The sequence below is a fragment of the Emydura macquarii genome, unplaced genomic scaffold, assembly GCF_026122565.2.
Source record: "Emydura macquarii macquarii isolate MOO-44397 ecotype Brisbane River unplaced genomic scaffold, CSIRO-AGI_Emac_v2 contig_3692, whole genome shotgun sequence".
Lineage (NCBI taxonomy): Eukaryota > Metazoa > Chordata > Testudines > Chelidae > Emydura > Emydura macquarii.
In genome coordinates this window covers 8,701,576-8,722,991 of record NW_027133829.1, presented here as the reverse complement: position 1 = coordinate 8,722,991, position 21,416 = coordinate 8,701,576, and the positions used below count along the sequence as shown (strand labels likewise).

Here is a 21,416-nt window from a genome sequence, read left to right as displayed (position 1 = left end):
AAGGGGGAACAATATACACTAGACCTTTCAATTGTCTGCACCGGAATTAATGCACTTGTCACCCAGTGTAAATGTCCCAGTGCTTCAGCATCACTAGAAACATTCATTAGAAACAAGGAGAGTTCTGTAGCACTTTAAACTTCTACAGGACTCTTGCTGTTTTTGCTGTATACAGACTAACAAGGCTACCCCCTCTGGGACTTTTCATTAGAAACAGTACATCTGGTGTAAAGTGCCAACAATAGCCTGGAACACCGAAGCCTGGTACGTATCCACATAGTGGCTTTAGTATAAGCAAACATACCTCCTGCTGTTTCCCATCCAATGCACCTCAACGCTGGCTTAGAGAGGCCATCTACATAGCCCATTCAAGATTTGGCCTTTCTCTGGGACTACCCATTGTGATGGTGTTTTTTATGGTACAGACACGTGCGCTGGAAACTGGACCAAGACTAGTGATTTATTTCACACAGGCCACTCAACAGCTGGCAGACAGTAATGACTTTTTGGTCATTCACAACCTTGGCCACATTCACTGTTCACGTAAATACCACTGACCAAATTGTGCCGTCGGTCCGAGCAGTGTAAATCCAGAGAGATTTCAATGAAGTCAGTGGCGTTCATCTGTGTCTTACTCCAGCATAACTAAAATCAAAATATGAGAATACAGAATGCGAGTTTCAGTTTATGGATTGTAATGGGCTGCAGTGTTTCAGGCTGAGGAACAAGAATGTTTCATGAGTTGGGTTTTCCCTTGCTGACATAAGGTGATAAATTCATCCCTGCTGTAATTCCACGGATGCATTTCACCCAGCTGAAATGAGCAAAACCAGGCTGCTCAGTTTCACTATCAGGTTCTCGTGAGCTACCCCCCTGCTTTTGGGTCTGAGTTGAGGACACTGGATGGAAAAGTATAAATTTCAACAAAAAGGAAAAGCCTGGTTTCATTTAGCCTTAAATATCACACAAATTTGTCCTATTTGGTTTTGGAAAACCCTTTTTCTTCTAATGAAACCAAAAGGGTTTGACCACTAGACACTGTCTACATTACAATCCCTCCTTTTGATGTAATTTATAAAGGGGCCATTGCTATTGCAGGTTAGGCCTGACTTGGGACGAGCACAAGCTGCAAAGTCCAGATCTGAATTTCCAACACCTCAAAGTTCAGGAGCCTCAGGCTCTGGGGTCTGACCTCAGCCACAAAGGGAAAAAAACAAAACCAAACAAAAAAACCCAACTTTGTTTTCAAACAAAAAATGAGATCTGGTTCTGATTTCAAACCACACGCCAAAGTTCTGGACAATGGGGCTGGAGGTAGGGTTTTTGTTCTGGCTCATATCTAACTTTGGCCTTCCTTTAAAGAGAGCACGATGCTCTGGCTAGGATACTCTCCAGATTCTATATAATGAAAATAATCCAACACTCTACTGATTTAAAAAAAAAAAAAAAAAAAGAGTACAGAGTGCTGGACATGAAAATGATGTCACGTGTTCCCTGTTGGCTGTGCAGTAGAAACTCACTGACCAACCAGAACTGGGCTAATGCCACTGACAGTGCTGGGAAAACAAACCATGACATCAACTATTTTAAAGAGCCATAAGCCCAGATTTTTAAAGGTATTTAGGTGTTCCTGGTCCTGGTCTTGGTCCAGATTTAGGAGCCTAAATCTCATTTCCAAAAGTGATTTAGACACTTGGAAGCAAAATCCCATGGACAGTCATTCTGCATTGGAAATTAAGGCAAAAGTCAGAAGCAATTTATAGAACAATCTGTAGCAAACTGGAGGGAGGAAAATCAGAGCTGATCCACAGATGAACATCCATAATAAGCAAACAAACAACAACAACAAAAGACAGACGCCTCCAAATCACAGTGAATGCATGAAATACATTGCAAGGGTCTCAATAACAAATCAGTGGAGCTCCCCATCAAAGGAATGGGATATTCATTGCAAATAAACTTAGTTAGCAGGACCTAGGGGAAATGACCACTCCAAGGACACAGGTAGCCTAGGAGATCTCCTAGCCCAAGATATCCTTCTATGACACACATGACATTGATAGTCTGGGAGGAGCCCACATACCTCCCCCCCATTCACACATTCAGAGCGTGATATAACGGGAAAATAGAGTGAGTTCTCTCTCCCTCCCTTGTCTGTCTCTAATACAGTGTTACTTTATCTTCTGCCCTTTCCTCGCTTGTCATGGCACTTCAGGATTTTCTGCTCCACCACCGCTAGCAACCCCTGGTCCTGGAGACAGGCTGTGACAATGCCACTGCAGGCTTCTCTGCAGTGAATCAGTGTCAGTAACAACTTGGCTGACTGCCTCGGCCTTGCTATTTCAGCAGAGTGCTTTGCATGGGCCATTTGGTCAGCCTGCTAGGCGGTGCTCTCAGAAAAGTTCCCCTGCTGAGTCCATTAGCCACCGCCAGGCATAGCCACAGATCATTGTGTGTGTGTATTTTATCATTGTGGTTGGGGGAGTTTAGCTAGGGAGTGGGACCAGAGATACACAAACAGAGGGGACCCCTTAGTATGAGACAGAAGAAGCTAGGAGACAGCTCAGGTTGCAAGCCCAGGGAAAGCCAGAATGCAGCACATGCACGGGGTGAGCATTTCAGAAACTATTGGCAGACAAACCCTTAGCGAAATGCAGAAAGGAAAGTCAGAGCAGATCCACAGAGCACGAGAGCTGAATGTACAGAGCGAGAAGAAGCAAAGAGCCATGTTTAAATCCCAGTGAATGCACACAACCAAGCAGGAAGATGAGAACAAGAGAAGGAGACACTGAAGCTCTACAGATGCTTCATGGGTGCCCAAAGAAGTCCCCGGGCTCCAGCGTTCCCTCACCTCGCTGTGCCACAATGGTACAGCAGTGAGAGAAGCATGCCCCATTTTAAAAAGGGACCAGCCTGCTGCTGCAGCTACTGCCCTGTGCTTTGAGTATACACTACTTGACAAACCAATGAGCTTGCAGTGTGCAGCACTGGACATTGTAAGACGGCAGTTCCTAGGGTTGCCTCTGGGACTGGGGGTAAAGCTGGGGTCAAACCAGTGCACGATCCCAAGAGTGGCTGGCCAGAAGCACTCACTCACTTAGTTAGTTGAGAGCAGCTTGCTGGCAGGAGGCTGTGCGTGGGCTGACCCAAGAGTGGGGTCTCACACAGCGGGGCAGGGTAAGACGGGCTCCAGGAGTGAGGGATTGGGGTGACACATCGATATACCAGTCCAGATTGCAGAGGGGGGAAAAAAATCACACCTAGGAAACCCCTCAGTGCGCCACTGGGAGACCTCTCACCCCCCGGAAATCTGGCTGATACGTCACCAGCGTTGTCTGGTGTTGCAGGGTCGGTTGAAGAGATTGAGCCAGGTGGAGTGATAAGGAGCGTTTATTCGGTTACAGCTTTTAGTCCACTCGTTTCCTTTGCCTCGCGACCAACAAAGTGAGCCCTGAGTTCACTACTTCACAGCTTTGTATTTAAAATAATATGTAAACAAACACCCCATATAACCTCTATTTGGTGATATACATGGTTTTTTTAATGGCTATGGGTGGCATATAATTATACCCGCCCCTGTTTGTTATTTACCACTTAACCTGCGTGGCATGTGCCTTCTTACTATAAAAATAAACTAGCAACAAGGGAAGAACGAGAGGTCTGAGAAAGAAGAGAAAACACTCTTCTTACTACATCCTTTGTCCAGGTGGTGGGGGGAGGAATGAAAGGGAGAACATAGCCCACTCATATTACGCCCTTGTCACCATGGTACCTATTGGGTAGATCTGCCCTGCTCCAGCCACTGCTAGAAAGTTGCCCTGATTTGCTCCCTCTGTCCCGAACTTCAAGACTAGAAAGTTGCTGTGGTTTGCACGATTATTGCTTGTGTAGTACATGACCTTTTTAGGCCAAGTTAGGGGTCCCGTGGAGGACAATTCATGTCCAAAGCCTGGTCCCCAGGAATGTGGCCCAGCACGGACATTCTTTGTCCCCACACCCACATCTGGCTTCACGTTCTTTAGATTTAGAACGGAACTGAAGCAGCTTTTCCTCATCTACCTCCACCAAGCAAGTTTTCATTACGTCACTCTCCCCATTTGGAAATGTCAGCAGCTGATGCTAACGATCAGATTGACAGACCTACTCATTCAATTTGCATCACATTCGGGGTGGCTCCTGCTGCCCTGGCCTCTCTTTGCACGTCCATCTTCTGCAACGTGGCTGCTTTTGTTTACCTGCCACTCTTCTTCGTCAGGCTATTCAGCCAGGGGCCCGGGCTGGCGCTAGGTAATAAATCCTCCGTTGTGGCCCCATGTTTTTATGAAGTTCATTGCCATGATTGCAGTAGGAAAGGAGTGAGTCACACTGCAGATGTTTAAAGATTTATACATCTGCAGCGACTCGCCACTCTGGAAGAAAAGGCAGCCAGAGCAGCTCAGTCTGCCCGGTTAGAAAGAGAAGCAGCAAAAAGCTGCCCAGTTCCTGAGACGCATTCATGTATCTATCCCCATGGATAGCTTCACCCTAAGGCCACCAGCATTCACTGCATGGCCAAGTGGTCATTTCTTTGAAAGTTGCTTTCCCCTTGGAAGGCGATACTCACTGATGCACTGCATATATCTGGGCTGCCTTATTTCATGGTTGTGAGACTCCACTTGCTTCATTTACAAGTGACTTAAGGGGTGACTTAAGTTGGTGGTGGCAGAGTTCAGTTGATTTCACACCATCCAAGGAATGGGAGAGGCTCATTCTTGGTTCATAGGTTCCTATATTCCAAGGCCAGAAGGGACCACTGTGATCATCTAGTCTGTATAGCACAGGCCGTACACTTCCCCAAAATAATTCCTACAGCAGCTCTCCTAGAAAAACATCCAGTCTTGATTAAAAATTCCAAGTGATGGAGAATCCACCACGACCCTTGGTAAACTGTTCCAAGGCTTAATTACACTCACCATTAAAAATATACCCCTTGTTTCCCATCTGAATCTTCAGCCACTGGATTGTGTTATACCTTTCTAGATTGAAGAGCCCATTATTAAATATTTGTTCCCCACATGGGAGTGGTAAAAGGACTGCTCAGTGCAACAAAACTAAGCCTCCTCACAGGACTGCAGGCTGGGAACTTGCTGCTTTATTTAACTGCACTACAGAAGTTTGGAGGGGCAGGAGAAGGGAGACTGTCCACTCACTAAACAGGAAGTAAGGATGGGGTGGAGACTTGCTCTGTCCCATAATACTCAGGGTAATCTGCTTAAGTCTTTCATTTACTACAAAGAGATTTTTAGATGAAATTTGAAAGGAGATGGTCAGTTGGCAAGTTGAAGAGGTTGACCGAACCCCATGAGCAGTAAAGCAAAGGTTCCTGTGCCAACAGTGGTGACATTATGTCAGTGGCAGAAAGGAAAGGGCTGCCTGGATAAACAAGGGGGAAAAAGATTGGGGGGATGGGGGAGAGGGAGAGAGGGAAACAAATCTATGGAGGGATGTAAAAACAAAGAAGGGGCATTTCAGACAGGATCCTGAAATGAAGCAGGAGTAGTTTGAGGACGGGGGACCATGGAGTAGTTTGAGGACAGGGGTTATGTAGTCATTATTTTTATTGCAGTACTGCCTGGGTGCCCCAGTCATAGATCAGGCCCCCACTGCGCTTGGTGCTGTACGGACACAGGACAAAAAGACCAGCCCAAGAGAACATACAATAAGTACATACAAGACTGAGAAACTCAGCCTGTGAATTCCAAACAGAGATGGAGAGACTTCGGTAGGTACTGTTTCCAGCCCTGGCTTTTCTCAGAGGCTCGGTAGTTACATTTTCCTTCCCCAAGGGAGAGTTAGAGGAGGAGGGCAGTGAAGGTGTCAAGTGTGGGAAAGCTCACATTACCACTAGCAGCTGCCGCCGCCTGCTCCACTGCAGGACAGAGGGTTTCGGTTTCCAATGCTGCTGCTTCTGCTGTCACCACGGGTGCCAAAGCACAAAGGAGGGGAGGGAGGGAGAGAAGAAAAGTTAAAACAGAAGGATCACGAGGCACTGGGTGAACTAGGGGCTCCGGAGCCTTTCACCTCTGGGGCCCTAGTTCAAATAATAATACTCAGCACTTCCCATCTCCAAAGCTCTAGTCTCTCCGCCACCACTGGGAGGTAGGGAGCTGGGCCTGGTCCTCAGTTTACAGGTGGAGAAACCGAAGCAGAGGGGTTAAGGCCAACATTTTCAGCAGTGGCTGCTGACTTTGGGTGGCTGGCTTCAGATAACATGGGGCTTGTTTACAGAGGCCCTGAGCACCCATGATTCCAGGCGAAGCCAATGGGAGCCCCCGGTGGTTCACCCAGCACCTCTGGGAAGTCAGGCCAAAGTAGCCCAAAGCCAGGCTCCTGGCATCCATGGCCACTTTTCAAAAATTGGGCAGAAATGATTTGCCCAAAGCTACAGGGTCAATCAGTGGCAGGGTCAGGATTAGAACTTCAGGGCTCCCTGGTCCCCACTGCAGTGCAGAGAGAATCCTCCCTTCTCTAATCCAGCCCACGTCAGCAGCGATCAAACATGGCCAACGTCTGAAGGCCACTCAACAGCAACCGTAGCTGGTGATCTCGGTCCAGTTCCTAGAAGACTGGTGTAAACTGATGGAACCAGCATTTACTTTTGTGGAAGGTAGACTGGACTCTTAACTTAGGAGTCTCAGCAAAGAGGCCTCAAGTATTTGTTTTCCTGCATGTTTTCCTGACTTGATAGCCTGAGAAAACAGGTGCTCCTGAGGCCCTATATAAACATCTACGGCCATACACATCCCTTGCGTAATGCCATGGGAGATGGGATGAAGCTGGCTCAGAACGTATGTGAATTAAAATCACCTGGGGTGGCAGCAAGGTTCTGATTTCATCACAGACAAGAAGCAGTTATGGTACAGAACAGACAGAAAGTTAGGGGTTCTGCGGGAGACTTTGTTCCACATTTTAACTACAATTACTTTGATTCTTAAATTTCAGACTAAGGAATATACAGAATATGCAAGGCATTAAAGAGCAAGAAACTGGGATAAAGCCATCACCAAATGCGAGTACAGGCAGCATTCGGACAGGTGGGTTCCTCCTGCAGCCCATCAGATCCCTGGAATCCCTTCTCTGAGTGGTTTTCTCAGTTCAGCTGAAAGAGAAGGCAGTCAATGGGTGAAAGAGTTCAAAAAAGAAAGCCCATTATTCCTTTGGCAGCAATCCAAAGGTCTCCTCTCCCAGAACCTGGAAGGACCCTGATCTACAAAAGGGAATCAATCATTCCATTTTGTGCAAAACATCTTCCAGCAACTCAAATGTAAACCAGCCAGCACCTTCCTCAGTGGTCCCATTCAGCTGTTGGTCCAGACATAGCTGTGAAGAAGTTAAGCCGGAAGGTTCTTTATTATGGTCGCAACCCAAACAGTCAGCCTCAGAGGTAGCAGCTGAAAGTTTCACAGATGGATGCCCAGATCAGGAGGGCTCTGGGTGCTTATAAGCAAGGATTATGCTAACACAGCACCATTCCTAACAGCTCTTTCCTGCAATAGACCCACTGGAGGCCATGAACTTACATGCATGAGTAGGTGCTGCAAGACTGGGCCTTAAGTGCTGATGCAAGAGCATCACATTTGTTTTACTGTGAGGAAAGATGTCATGGGTAGCAGCTCAGTTATTTGCACGTGATTTACATAGCTGCTCTCCCCCCAAAGCGCTCAACAACAAGGACACAGAAGTCATAAGACCCACCAAGGAAATGCAGTTGCGCTGAGGTGGGACATAGCAGCTGCTTTAAAGGGACAGAGCAACAGCACACAACTGCTATGGGGTGAAAGGTGCAGAACACATTGTCCAGCTGAGGGCATTCATTGTGGCAGAATGCGGTCACTCAGTCTGTAAACTGGCCAGGACCAAAGGGTGAGACTGGGGGACACAGGGGATGCACTAAGAAAAAGGGCTGCTTCGGAAGCACCCGGCAGAACGGTGAAATTCCAGGTGCAAATTTCTTGCATTTTAGACATCAAAACATTTCAAAAACACAAAATTATACCAAAAAAAAAAAAAAAAAAGAAACAAACCCCGGGCCTTGGTATTTATCATGGAATCTGTACAATGATGATTTGCCAGGGTGACAAGTTTGGGTCTCTTAAAATACTACTAAGGGGCAAAGCCACTCACCAATACCCAACTAGAATAGCTCAGGACATGGGTGTGGGAAAGGGAATCCTTTCCCCAGGCTAAGGAGCTCCTCTGTAGATATTGGTGCAGAGCTATTACTATCTGCATTGTAGCAGCACCTAGCAATCAGGCTCCTCTGTGCAAGGGGCTGTACAAATGCACTTTGAGAGTCTCTGCCTCAAGGAGCTTATAGTCTAAATGGACAAAGGGTGGGAGAAAGAGGTAGAAAGAGAGGGGAAGTGACTTGTCCAGAGTCACAGTGGCAGAACAGAGAATAAAAGCCAGTCCTCCTGACTCCCAGCCCAGGGCTCTGTCCACTGGATCGTGCTGTTTCTCAAGATGGCACTAGCCACTAGGTCCTAGCACAACTCCTCTGCAAAGGAAAGGATCCACACAGCAGCAGACCCTCCATCCTCATCCCATTCCACCCCCAGGCAATCCCTGTGTCATGATATATAAGGAGTTGCCGAGGCGCTAACCTCTGTACGGCCCACGGGGTCCGTCTATCCTCTCCATTCTATCTCCTTAGATGGAACCCTGCAGTTTGCACTGGGGCTTTTATCCAAAACACCAGGAGTCCCAGAGCCAAAGCTAAAGACAAGAAAAGCTGTGGCACTTTCTTAAATGCATAAGGTAAATGTATATGAAAGCCAGGATTCCTTCCTTCCCTGGCTCTGACAGCTCTGCTTGATCTCAGCTCTGTATCCTCGGTAACACAAAGAGAAGACTTGAAGCAGCCGCGTACGTGTTCAATGCTGAATCATTCTCTTAGCTGGAATCCAAATGCACACTAGGATTTCAAAGACTTGAGGCATCATTGCAAGACCAGGCCCTCTGATTGTTCACATATGGGAACAAAGCTTGCAGGGCATGGTTTAAACACCACATCTGAAAACACCCAGACTCCCTAGCTTCAAGTCCCATCCCAGCAGGGTCAACTCAGCTCTTTCTCCTTTCTGAGTATATGCATTGAACTCCATTCAGTGTGCGAGTCTTTCAGATGGGACTGGAAAAGGAGAGAGAGCCTGTTTGGGCATCAATGATGACATGATATTTTTCATAAGATCAAAAATTTGCCCCAGTATGCCTGGCCAAATCTTTCCCTTGACTTCTTTGATGCTTATGTGCAGGCTGACTGTTCCACCCAGTGGCAGCTGCATTTTAGAGGTGCTCTGTATATACAGTCTGCAGAATGCTTTGGAATGAAAGATGCTATAGAAAAGTCAGATGTTCTGCTTGGTTTTATCTTAGTCCCTTTTTGGGATCTAAACTGAACTACTTTGTACACAGACACACGTGGGGAGGTTTAGCCTTGATCTCAGCGGGCTGGGTTCTTCGTGGCAGCAGAGTCTCAGGTCAGCTTTGGTAGGTTTCCCAGTGCCCCTGAACTCCTTGACCTGTGTGGATGCAGGAATGATCAAGGTCAGGCCCTAGCTGGGGTTCCTGGTGGAGGAGGAGAAGCCTGCTCGCTTTCATCTGGTAACTTGTCTCTAAGAAATCTTTCCAAGTAGGTTGACTAGATGTCCCGATTTTACAGGGACAGTCCCGATATTTGGGGTTTTTTCTTATATAGGTGCTTATTACTCCCCACCCCCAACCCAATTTTTCACACTTGCCCTCTGGTCACTCTATTTCCAAGCTATTTATACACTGTGGTCTATTTTCTTTTAATTTAGGCAGTATTAGGGTCCTACTGTTACCCAGGGTTCTGCCAACCCAAAGCTCATGGTAACTTTACCTTGTGAAAAGTAGTGTCAGTAAATAAGCCAAATGGAGACATGGCCGTCCAGCAATAGATGGACTGGTAGAAACAGTAGAACACAAAAGTGCTCATACTACAAAGCTATACTTTACTTAGGCTCAAGAACTTACACACGTCCGCAACAGGTTAGTAAAACATCCCAACCCTCAATAATTACTGAAGTCTGGGGCCGCTTTTGAGTGGAAACAGCGACAGCTTTCCATTTGGCCTGATCTTCCAGCTGTCGTCGGAGGATCCAGAAGCTGTGTCCAAGAAGAGATCCCAAAGAGTCCAAGCCTCTCCCCGCCATTTATCCTTGTTAGTAGACAGTAACACGTTAAGAAAGAGGAAAAAAGTTTCAAAAGCTAGACCTAAGGTCGCCAGATTACTTAATTAACTGGATGTGTTCTGACAGAATCTGCATATCTTGAGGCCCAGACAAACATCTCCCAGAGGGCATGCAGAAATAAGCTTATTGGTCTTTTCCTGAAACACACATCCCAACACATCCATCAGGGAGGGGCGCAGGGTCAGGCAAAGGTTGAGCAAGAGGCTCCCCTCCCTCTGCCGGCTGCACAGGCCTGCGGAAAGGCCTACCAAGTTTGGCGGCTGTTAGCAACAAATATGATGATCAATATTACACTATCATGTGGTCTCTGGCCCTTTTACTGGTCTACCAAAATCTCCCCATACAATGTGATGTCACCGACTCTCCCAACATTTAGTATTTTTTTTAAAGGCCCAGTTGCTTCAAACAGGCGTACACCAGAGTGCCCCACAAAACTCCCCCCATTTGAAAATAGGACTTGGGTACTTTTGGAAACGTTATGTGGAAGGATGAGATGGCCCTTTTCAATCTAATTGATTCAATGCAGCCAGAAAGCCCTTTCCCCCCAAGATTGACCCCATTTCCTCATCTCATTCAACCTGCCCCTGTCCCAGTCTCCACTCTTCAGCTTCTCATCTCAGTGCCAGTCCTCACTGTCTGAGTTCTAGTGTCTCCCCCTCCCCACACTCTGTTTCACTCTGCTTGCCCAGCCAGTCCCAGTTCTTCTGGCTCCTCTGTCTTTTCCTTCCTCCACCATTAACTCTCTCTCTCTCCCTCCCCGTCTCCTTGCTCCAGTCTTGTTGCTCAGTTCTCTCCCAGCTCCTTGTCAGATCCATCTCTCCACCCCCTTGCCAAGTTTCAAGACCCTGCTCCAAAGCATGAAAGCGCTAGAGCATTTCAAAGAAAAGGTTGCCAGAGGTTTGGGGTTTTTTTTTAAACATGGGAATAATATTTTTCCCTAGCTTCATTCTCAAAAATGACTCAACCATTTGGGCTGAATTATGTTTTTCCCCAGCCAGAGGTAGAGAGCAGGCATGGAAAATTTCAGCCCAAACATTTAAAACTTGGCAAAGTTGTAGGCAACTGAAAACAGGGTCTTAGAATGGGAAATGTTGGGCAACCTAAATAACAGGCAGCTCTACCAGTCCTGCCTATAATATATGCAAACAAGTTAACAGCTATAAAGAAACTATCAGCAGTATTCTGCCAACCAACAACCTGCTCCTATATATTAATACTTAGCATTTACATAGTGCTTTTCATCCAGAGCTTGCCAGACCATTTACAAGAGCGAGTAACTATTATTACAGACAAATCTGAGAAGTGAAGCACTGGCTGAAAGTCACAGAGCAAGACAGCGACAGAGTTGGAGAGAGAGAGCATAGACATCCAGACTCACAGTTGGCCACCCAGTCCCCTAGCTCACACAGCCTGCCATGTCTAGAGTAAACCACCATCCTCCTGGTTCTTCAGGCTGCGGCATTTACAAAAGAAAATGTTTATTTAGATTTAGTACTGCTGGTGAATTATAATTTTTCACACGTCCCAAAGGGAACAGATTACAGACTAACGCTGTAACATTTTGCACCCCAGTGGATGCTGATTGCCTCTCCAACACAGGGATATCCAAGAACACGGTATTGTTCCTGAAAGGACGTGCTGGTCCCCCACAATCAAAGTAACGTTTTATCTCATCAAAACACACACAACATGCCACAAGAAGTATGTTCTGAATGTCCTGTGGTCTCTTGGAACAAATGTCTATTCTCCCGCACAAAGTGAAAAATGGTTTCAAAGAGACACACATGGAAACACATTATGAAGCCAACAACCTCAGCAAAAAAACACACAACCCTCCATCCAGTTTTTCTATTGTTAATATTTCCCTTTAGGAAAAAATGGACATTGGAAGCTTCCAAAGAACTTGTTTTTATTTAAGCCTATCAAAAGATTTTCACCATTTACATTAAGGGAAATACGTTAGTATTGAACCAGCCGTGACCTACCGAAACACAAAACAAAAACACAATTACCATTAGAACTAAATCAGAAAGCAGTAAAAATAATATTGTGCCATCCAGAATGGAAAGCCCAGCAAGCATTCTGCAATCGATCAATATTGCATTTCATTTGCAAATGGGTTATCATTAATCTCTAAAGGCAATAAAATGAAAATTCCACCAATCCAGTGATAAAACCCAGAACTATGGCAACCTGCTAAAAACACCAGAAAACCTAAGATTTCTTGACCATTTAGGCAGGGAATTCACTCAAACAACAGGGGTCTGCCATAGAAAACAAAGATCAGAAACTAGCGTTAGCATCAACTTGCTTCTCACTGGGCTGAATTGGTTCACTGTCATTAATGGTTATAAATAAGGAAGAGGTAGAAAAGCAGATGAAAAAGCACCTCTGTTGAGAATTTGCTGGTTTGCAACAGACTGTGTCTGCCTCTCAGCAGGGATCAGATACAGCAGAATCAGTAAACTTAAAACCACCTATAGATTCAAGCAGACAACTAATATACTGTACATATATGGAATATATAGCATACGTATGGCATCTCAGTTTTTGGAATTGAGAATTACATGATCCTGCAAGGTACTACAGAGCACCTGTGGTTCTCATTGAAATCAGCAGTGGTTGTAGATGCTCAGCACCTCAACTTAAAAGAAAATACATACAAGCTTCCTGCTCTGGTGTTTGTGGGATACCTCTCAGCTGATAGGGTTAATCTACGCTGAATGTGGATGGATGAGATGCAGATTTCCCAAGAATCTGAACAGAGATAGAAATAGAGGCTGCGGGATGTAATCTCAAAGTGTTATGGGGGCCGTTAACAGGTGCTCACTTAAATCACGAGGTAATGAGCCACTGAAAAGAAGCACCTGACACAGACCAGCATCTCATCAATGTATTTTACTGGACTCATCTTGTGTCCAGAGAACAAAGCGTTAAAGGTTCTATTGGCTCAGGTATTCTGCAGTCTGGGGCGCTGCAAAGAACTGTGTGTGGTGCAGCATAGGATGTCAAGAGATAACTGAAATATACATTTTGTTAGGGTAGCTCATTCCCAGCCTGTCTGGATGAAGGGATTCTGAGCGACCCATTTTCACATACCTCTGTGCTTTTCTCCTCATAACTCTGGATCTGTCGGAAGCAAACAGCAGCGGGGATGAATCAAGTGGAATTGCTAACATCACTGGCGAAGAAGGTTCGGAGGTGGCTGTTTTGTAGCCCGGTTTTCTTTTTTAAAATGCTACATTTTGAATTCACTTAGATGCGACTCTGCCAGCACATGTCAGGAGAACTGGAAATCCATTCACGCTAAGGCACAAGTCAGGGTTTATGAGCCACGTTACTGACATGCAGGAAACCAGAAAAAACAGCAACTGTTCTGTCAAAGAAGACAGCAATGGACTTAGTTGTGAGACAGCTGTCCCGCTCCCTGACCCCCTACACCTCCCTTCAAGAGTGAGAAGTTGGCACATCTCCCAAGAGGACACCGAAACCATCCCAAAGAGGGCCTGCTGCTTCAGATCCTCCATCAACAAGGCCAGAAGTCATTGGAAGAAAGCCAAAGACTAAGGAGACCATCAAGCAGAAAATCAAGCAGCCGCAAGGGCAGCTGTGGGGAAGTGAATGAAGGCTGGGACATCTTCAAAACAAACAGAACCAAGTGCAGCTTTCATGCAGGAACCTGAGCAGCCCACAGATCAGTCTGGCAGTGATTAGACATCACCCCACTCTGTGTCCAAGTGCCAACAGATACTGATTAGGTGCTGCAGGTGCATGTCAAAAGATGAACAGTCATCTCCTACGCCAGTGCACTGAACACACACTGAATGGCAGGGCAGCAGAATGCTTTATTTTCAGGACTCCTTGGCCAGAAGAACAGGCTGACTCCATGTTGTGCTGTATGGAGGCAGTGACAGGAGAGAAATGGAGGAAGGAAGAGAGGGAAAATGGGAAATGGCGGAATCACAGAGGCCATGCTACACGCATCCCAAAAACAATAGTAGCAGCAGCAAAACTACACCCAAGCCTCACCTCCTAGTATATTTATTTATTTAAAATAAAGCCTCTTCCACTGCATGTTAACATTGTAGCTACCACACGGTGACAGGTTTATCACATGGGCAAACTTTCCTCAAGGATATGGCAAAAACCAGGTGTAAAGACAACAACCTGCAACAGCTTCTCTGGTGTGGTTACTGGTACTGTGCACAGTACTAACCAACAAACCAGGGAAAATGGATTAGCCAAATTGTGATCCAAGAGCATTTCTTTTCAGCGAGAGATCGACTTCTGCATCAGAAATGATGGTAGGCTTCTTTGAGGGGAGAGCAGCTCTTAGCAATAACACTGTAGTAATGTTGAGGCTATGCAAAAATCAGAACTGTAGCACAAATGGTCTATTGTAAAGATGGACATTCTGAAATGACCATGATTTAAATTAGTCCAGGCTTTTATATGGCCATTCATCTTTTAAAATAAGCCCTTCTGTAGGCATGTAACACAAGTTTGGATGAAGTGAGAGTTTGCAATGTAACACCTGACAATTGTTAATAGTCATTTCTTTAAAATGACACACAGAAAAAGATTAAGTAAATGGTAATGAAACAGGAAGCAGCCATATCGACGGTTTGATGACATGTAACAAGTAGGATGACCAGATAGTAAGTGTGAAAAATCAGGACAGGACGTGGGGGATAATAGACATCTATATAAGACAACGCCCCGAATATCGGGACTGTCCCTATAAAATCGGAACATCTGGTTACCTTAGTATCAAGTCAGGAAGATCAGAGCCAGAGACATGGCCGTACTGGATCTGATAAGGAATGCATTACATGGATTAAATGGATCAAGCATGGGATCTGACAAGAAGTGCATTACATGGAAGCACACAGTGAAAAAAGGACTCATCTAAAAATGAAGTCTCCTACAGCTTCTTGTGTCTGTGGCAATAATTTTTTGTCTTAACATGTTATCAGCCTCTGTTTTTGATGGATTCTTCATTAAAAAGGCAGCCCCCAGAGGTTTCACTGCATCCCAATTCGTAACATTTCAAAGTCCCCATTGATATCAAGCATTTTTAAATACGACTTTCAAATTTCCTTATTAAACTTGCAGATTCCGATTAAGTAAAAATGTCTAGTAATCATCTCATTAATCTCAGTGGCTTTGATTTTAGGGTGAAGGGGAGAAGGGCAGCCTTGCAATAAATATTTCTCATAACGTAAGAATTTCAAGTAGGCTAAAATAAAACTTTATTTAACTCTTACAAGATATAATCTCTTATCAATACAGTGCACAAAGTGTTTACAAAATAATACCCTTTTCTGCTTCATTTTCAGCACTACTTTTATACAAACCTTGAAAATAAGTCAAATCTGGGCTACAAAATATTTTTTTTTTTTTTTTTTTTTTTACATTTTTAGAAGCGTCACAAAAAGTTACTTTTTTCTTAAAGTGTCATTTTCACAGGCAAAACAAACATTTGTTTTAAAGACTTAAAGGGCAGATCTTTAAAGGTAGCTAGGCACCTAACTTCCATTAAAGTCAATGGGAGTTAGGAACGGAGCCACCTTAAATCTGGCCCTTAAGGCCTAGTATGCAGTAAAACCCTACTCACGCACACCTCTGAATTTTATACCTGTGGAAGAAATCATTAAAGTCTCATAACAAACAGAACAGAATATTTAAATATTAAGTGACCATGAGCTACAGTTATGTTAAAATTAAAAAAACTACCTATTAATCTTTGTGCAGCTATAGAAGCAGTAGTAGTAACAGATGTTCAATCCACTGCCCTGCACCCGGTAGTAGTCTCCACCTTAACGCATTCAAAGATCATTCCAATACGGTACTCTGAAGAGAAGGTGAGATTCTCCATTTTTGACCCTCATTTGTAAGGAGAGATGTTAGAAATGACAGGCTTGATTCTGCTGCCAAGCAAGTCAGCTGATTGACTTTAATGGGAGCAGGCTGAAAGTCTAATTATTTCACATATATCACACAGATGGAGGGAAAGCCATACACTGATATCCTCTGTGCACAGAATAACCTACTGGCCCATCCACGCTGGGAGCAAAACCATGATAGCTACCATGAGGTATATGGTTATATAGAAGTTAACAAGTCTAGCTACTATCAGTTCTGGACCTAGTGCAGATGAAATTTGTTTCCTTGACAAGAAATGATGTCTTAATGCTGCTTCCGGTAGAACTATGAAAATCAGTGCATAACCCATGTGAAGTTGACCTACAAACAAGCTGGAAAATCTCCCCTCGCTATTTCTAAATCAAGTCCTTTGCTATTGACATTCTTTCTAGGCAAATGATTGTATCTCCTCCGCAGACAAAGGAACACCACCCACTGATCATCATCCTTTAGGACAGCATTCCAGCCACACACTTCAGAATTAGGTAAGGTGTTATGGAAATAAGAATAGTTACAGACCTGCTCAAGATTAAGATTAGTGGAGGAGAAAGCAAGTTAACCCTGTAAAATCATGTGGATTTAAGAAGCATTTTAAAATAAATACAGCAACTCTGAGTGTTCTGCTTTCCCTGAGCTAGCTACAGTTTAAGGAGTGTCATTTGTAATATAGAGCATTGCAGTGTTTATAGCTGTACTTACAGAAGCTGCATTTTTTACAGTGGTAAAGTCAAATGCTAAGTTATAAGTGTACAGCAGTTATTGGTGGCTTCATTTATTTCCAGTGACAGGAAGCAAGGAGGATGGCCTTCTTTGGTGAGACACAGCATTGAAGAAGCTTTTGTGTTTTGGATCCTTTCACCTTCTGATATTCTAGCAATCTTTAAGTTATTGTTAATGGAGATACCACAAGGCCATAGTGCAGAACAAGCAAACCATCCTAGAGGGAAAAGGAAAACATTTCATTATGCCAGTAACAAAACAGCTAACGGGGGGAAGTTTTATAGCAGGAGACAGAGCCACTGTGTTTGTCAGAATCTTAACTCCGTCTGCCAAAAGTCCATTTCCTCCTATCTCCTGAAGATTATATAAAGATGTTTCCGTACCTCCCTGTTTCCATACAATAAACTTGAATTTCGAAAAGCCAAGGCAATGGAGTGCCACCCCCCTCAGGTGAGGAAATCTAACCAAAGATTTAAAAATCGGTTTCTTCAAGTACAGATTATCATTTTGCTTTTATTTTAAAACCATCCTGAAGCTGTCTAGACGTGTAAATGGTGACATTGTACAAGCCACACTGGTCTCTGCTCAACCACCACCACCACAACCATCAGACAAGCAGCTGAAGGTTCTTTAACACAACCTACCAGAAGTGAGGAAGGCACTGAAGTATTACATAGAAAAGAGGGAAGTATCTCTAGGATGGTCTGAGCATGGGACTGGCAGCAGATCCTGAAGTCTAATCCTAGCTCTGACAAACTTTGTGGTCTTCAGCAAGTCACTTCAGCCCTCTGCCTTAGTTTCCCCATTTGTCAAAGGTGATAACTACCTACTGGGTGCATGTATTAACATTCACAAACACACTGAAGATGAAGAGTGCTATAAGTAAGTATTATTTTAATTCAATTTCTAGAAGTTGCCCATCTGGAATTCTGGATAAGTCAACAATACAAAAATTAAAATCTCACATTCTGTCCAGGTGCTGCTTGATATTTACTTTTCCACATAAAATATCCCGTATTCAAGAAGACTGGTGCAGAAGTCTAACACTGAATGCCCCTTCTCCCAAGACTGCAACAATACATCTGCTAACGGCAAAATGATTTTGTTGCTATTTTGGATGTACACATTTCATTAACACGTTCACATACACACACATTACATTTCATGTTGACACTAGGCCTGCATACAGTTATCACTCACAAAAGGGTGTGAAAGGTTTTTGAAAACACTATGTTAATATAGGTCAAGGCATGGCAGTTTAGTACAGCAGCTCCACACACTGTTCCTACATGGCTCCTTCAATGTGTGATTAAAAAGCAGGCATATCATCATGTTTTTAGTGAAATTAGCCACCAGACTATAAACCATAAATGTTTATATCTCCAGACTATATGTTTTGTATGATTCCATCCCAGCAACATCTACTGCATATCCTTTGACACCAGACTTGTATCTGTGATAATCTACCAGGGATGCGAAAGAGACAGTGAAGTGTTTCCCCTCCCATGAAACCAGTTAACATCCCTCCTTCCCCTTCTCCCCCCAAAATTGCTTTTATGTTTTATTCTTATATAAAAACAGACTGGGGGATTTAACTGATCTTGGAGAGAAAACCAAAGCAAAACCACTTTTTCACTTCCCTGGATGATTATGACAGAGTTGTGTGTCAAAGAACACACAGGAAAAAGGGGTTAGTAACAGGCACGCTCACCATTCTGTGCTGGAGAGCTTTTTGGCAGAATGCCTCTTACTACTGCTCCTGGGCCAGAATGACTTTGCTTCTCTCCGTGCTCTGAGCTAGTCATAAAAGCATTTCTTTAGCAGTTACACCAAGTGCTCTGCTAAGCGTGCAGCATCTAAAATCTTGACTGAAATGTAAGTGACAAAAGGCATCTATTCTTTTATGAAATCATGGTTCGCTGACTCCCCTGGAGCCTGCTCCCAGTAAGTTAATGGCAAAACTCCCCTAAAACTTCCATGGTGCAAGGTCGAGCCCTTCACATCTGATAAGAGACATGTGAACATTCCACCAAGAGTGCTATCGGTTACAGTTAAACATTTCCACAGTTGGTGGAAGGATAGTCCCAGTCCAGAACTCACCCCTTTGAAACCTGCTTCCTCTGGTGGCTGTTTAGGAGTTTGACTTATGCAGCATTAGACCTGTTTGTTTGGACAGGCTTTGATTAGTTTTTATGACAGGAAATGGGGTTTTGATTGTCATTGACATACCAAAAGTTCTATTTATGTTCAGCTGTAACTGATTATACTAATGAAAAGGTGCCAGGTGCACATGTAAATTAATATGTGATCTTGATTAATTATGTGCCAAAGTAATAAAGCAAGGGTTACACACCATTAGCGTGTGAGGCACTGTTCCAACCTATAACATCCTTTAAACAGCAGTAATAATAATACCTACCTCTTAGATAGCACTTTTCAGCAGAAGATCTCAACGTGCTTTACAAAGGATGTTGATATCGTTATCTCCATTGTACAGATATCATAGTATTTTACAGTAATGGCACAAAATGCCACACTAGTGATACTGCAGTGTTGGGGAGAATATTATTGTACTTTTTGTTTTAAGTAGTAGTACTTTATCCATGTAATGGATGCTAGCAAGAACATAAGAACCACCATATTGGGTCAGACCAAGGGTCCATCTAGCCCAGTATCCCGTCTTCCAACAGTGGCCAGTGCCAGGGAATGAACAGAACAAGGCACTTTATTGAGTTATCCATCATGTGTCATCTAGTCCCCGCTTTGGCAGTCAGAGGTTTAGGGACATCCAGAGCATGGCGTTGCATCCCTGACCATGTTGGCTAATATCCATTGATAGACCTATCCTCCATGAATGTATCTAATTCTTTTTTGAAACCAGTTCTTTTGGCCTTCACAATATCACCTAGCAATGAGTTCCACAGGTTGACGGTGCGTTGTGTGATGTACTTCCTTAAGTTTGTTTTAAACTTGCTGCCTATTAATTTAATTGTGTGACCCCTGGTTCTTGTGTTATGTGAAAGGGTAAACAGCACTTCCTTATTCATTTTTCCACACCATTCATGATTTTATAGACTTTTATCATATCCGCCCCTTACTCATCTCTTTTCTAAACTAAACAGCTCCAGTCTTTTTAAATCTCTCCTCATCTGGAAGCTGCTTCATACCCCTAATCATTTTTGTTGCTCTTCTCTGTACTTTTTCCGATTCTAATAGATCTTGTTCTGGGAGACCAGAACTGCACGCAGTATTCAAGGTGTGGGTATACCATGGAGTTATATAGTGGCATTATGATACTTTCTGTCTTCTTATCTAACCCTTCCCTAATTGTTCCTAACATTGTGTTAGGTTTTTTTGGCTGCTGCTGCACGTTGAGCAGATGTTTTCAAGAACTATCCATAATGATTCCAAGATCTCTTTTTTGAGTGGTAACAGCTAATTCAGATCCCATCACTTTCTATGGATCATTAGGATTATGTTTTACATTACAATATGCACTACTGTGCATTTATCAACAATGACTTTAAGAAAAGAGCTGTTATTCATTTGCTTGTTTTGTGACATCAGATGCTTACAAAACTCTGCCATTCAGATTTTCTCTAATATAAAAATTAAGGACTAGGTCTCAAAGAGACAGTTAAATAGTCAACAGAGCTGCATTAGGTTTTCCACACTGACATGGCATGCCCTTTTTAATTCCCTTAGGAACTCTTTTCAGATGGTGTTGTTCAAACACCTCCATGTTTTGTCTGCAGGATGGATTTCTGTTACAAAAATAGCTCCAGGTCTGTCTGCAGTGCCACATAGCTCTTTTAGAGAAAAAGGAAGCTAATCGCATTTAGGGATAAAACTATTTAACTTTCTCCTTTAGCATCTTGACTCCTTAGATCTGTCTGGCAGCCTAATGCTGCTGCAGGAAACAAAACCCTCTGTCTTGAAGGGGAAAAAAGTGGCAATATCTCTCTCTTGAACAGAACAAAGCAGGAAGACTGATCAGAGTATTCAGATGCTATAGTGATGGGAGATGGATAGACAGAAAGGTAGATAGAGGTGAAGAAGCAGTGCTTTAATGATCAATGTAGCCAGTCTACATATTTAATAAGAATCCAAATTCAATCACTGGCTATATAAATTGCCATTTAGCTAATAAGGAAGAGGCCAATACTCTGAAGAGAGTCCAAAGAAGAGCCAAGATAATAAAACATGACTGCAAATAAATTGTTGATTAGACATTGTAAGCACCATCACCTAGTAGTCAGAACAAGGCATTAAGAGTCATAAGATCTGTGTTGTATTCCCAGGTCTGCATCAAACTTCTGTCTGACCTTCAGCAAGGCACTGCAGCAATCCAGACCCACACTTCCCACTTTATAAAACGGGGAAGATACCGCTTTTGTCAAGCTCTCCTGAAATCACTGGATGAAAGATAGTCACGGGATGAAATGTACATGGGGCAAATGCAGATCTGGTGTACTTAGAAGAAGGTTTCTAACCATCAGAGGAGTGAGCGTGTGGGAT

The 21,416-nt window shown here is 43.8% G+C and overlaps 1 protein-coding gene across 5 annotated transcripts in view; it reads right to left on the bottom strand.

Annotated features, from left to right (window-relative positions):
• Nucleotides 1–452: 452 nt before the first annotated feature.
• Nucleotides 453–21,416, bottom strand: part of PCGF6 (polycomb group ring finger 6) — a 62,238-nt gene continuing 41,274 nt past the window's right edge. For 2 of the 5 annotated variants that reach the window (XM_067537134.1, XM_067537136.1), the window contains one exon: nt 453–645. In XM_067537134.1, the coding sequence (XP_067393235.1) occupies nt 511–645 (135 nt within the window). In that variant the 3' untranslated portion in view covers nt 453–510. Of the gene's footprint in view, nt 646–15,481; nt 17,116–17,863; nt 17,984–21,416 lie in introns of those variants that run through there. The other 3 variants (XR_010917819.1, XR_010917820.1, XM_067537135.1) reach the window with 3 other exon arrangements.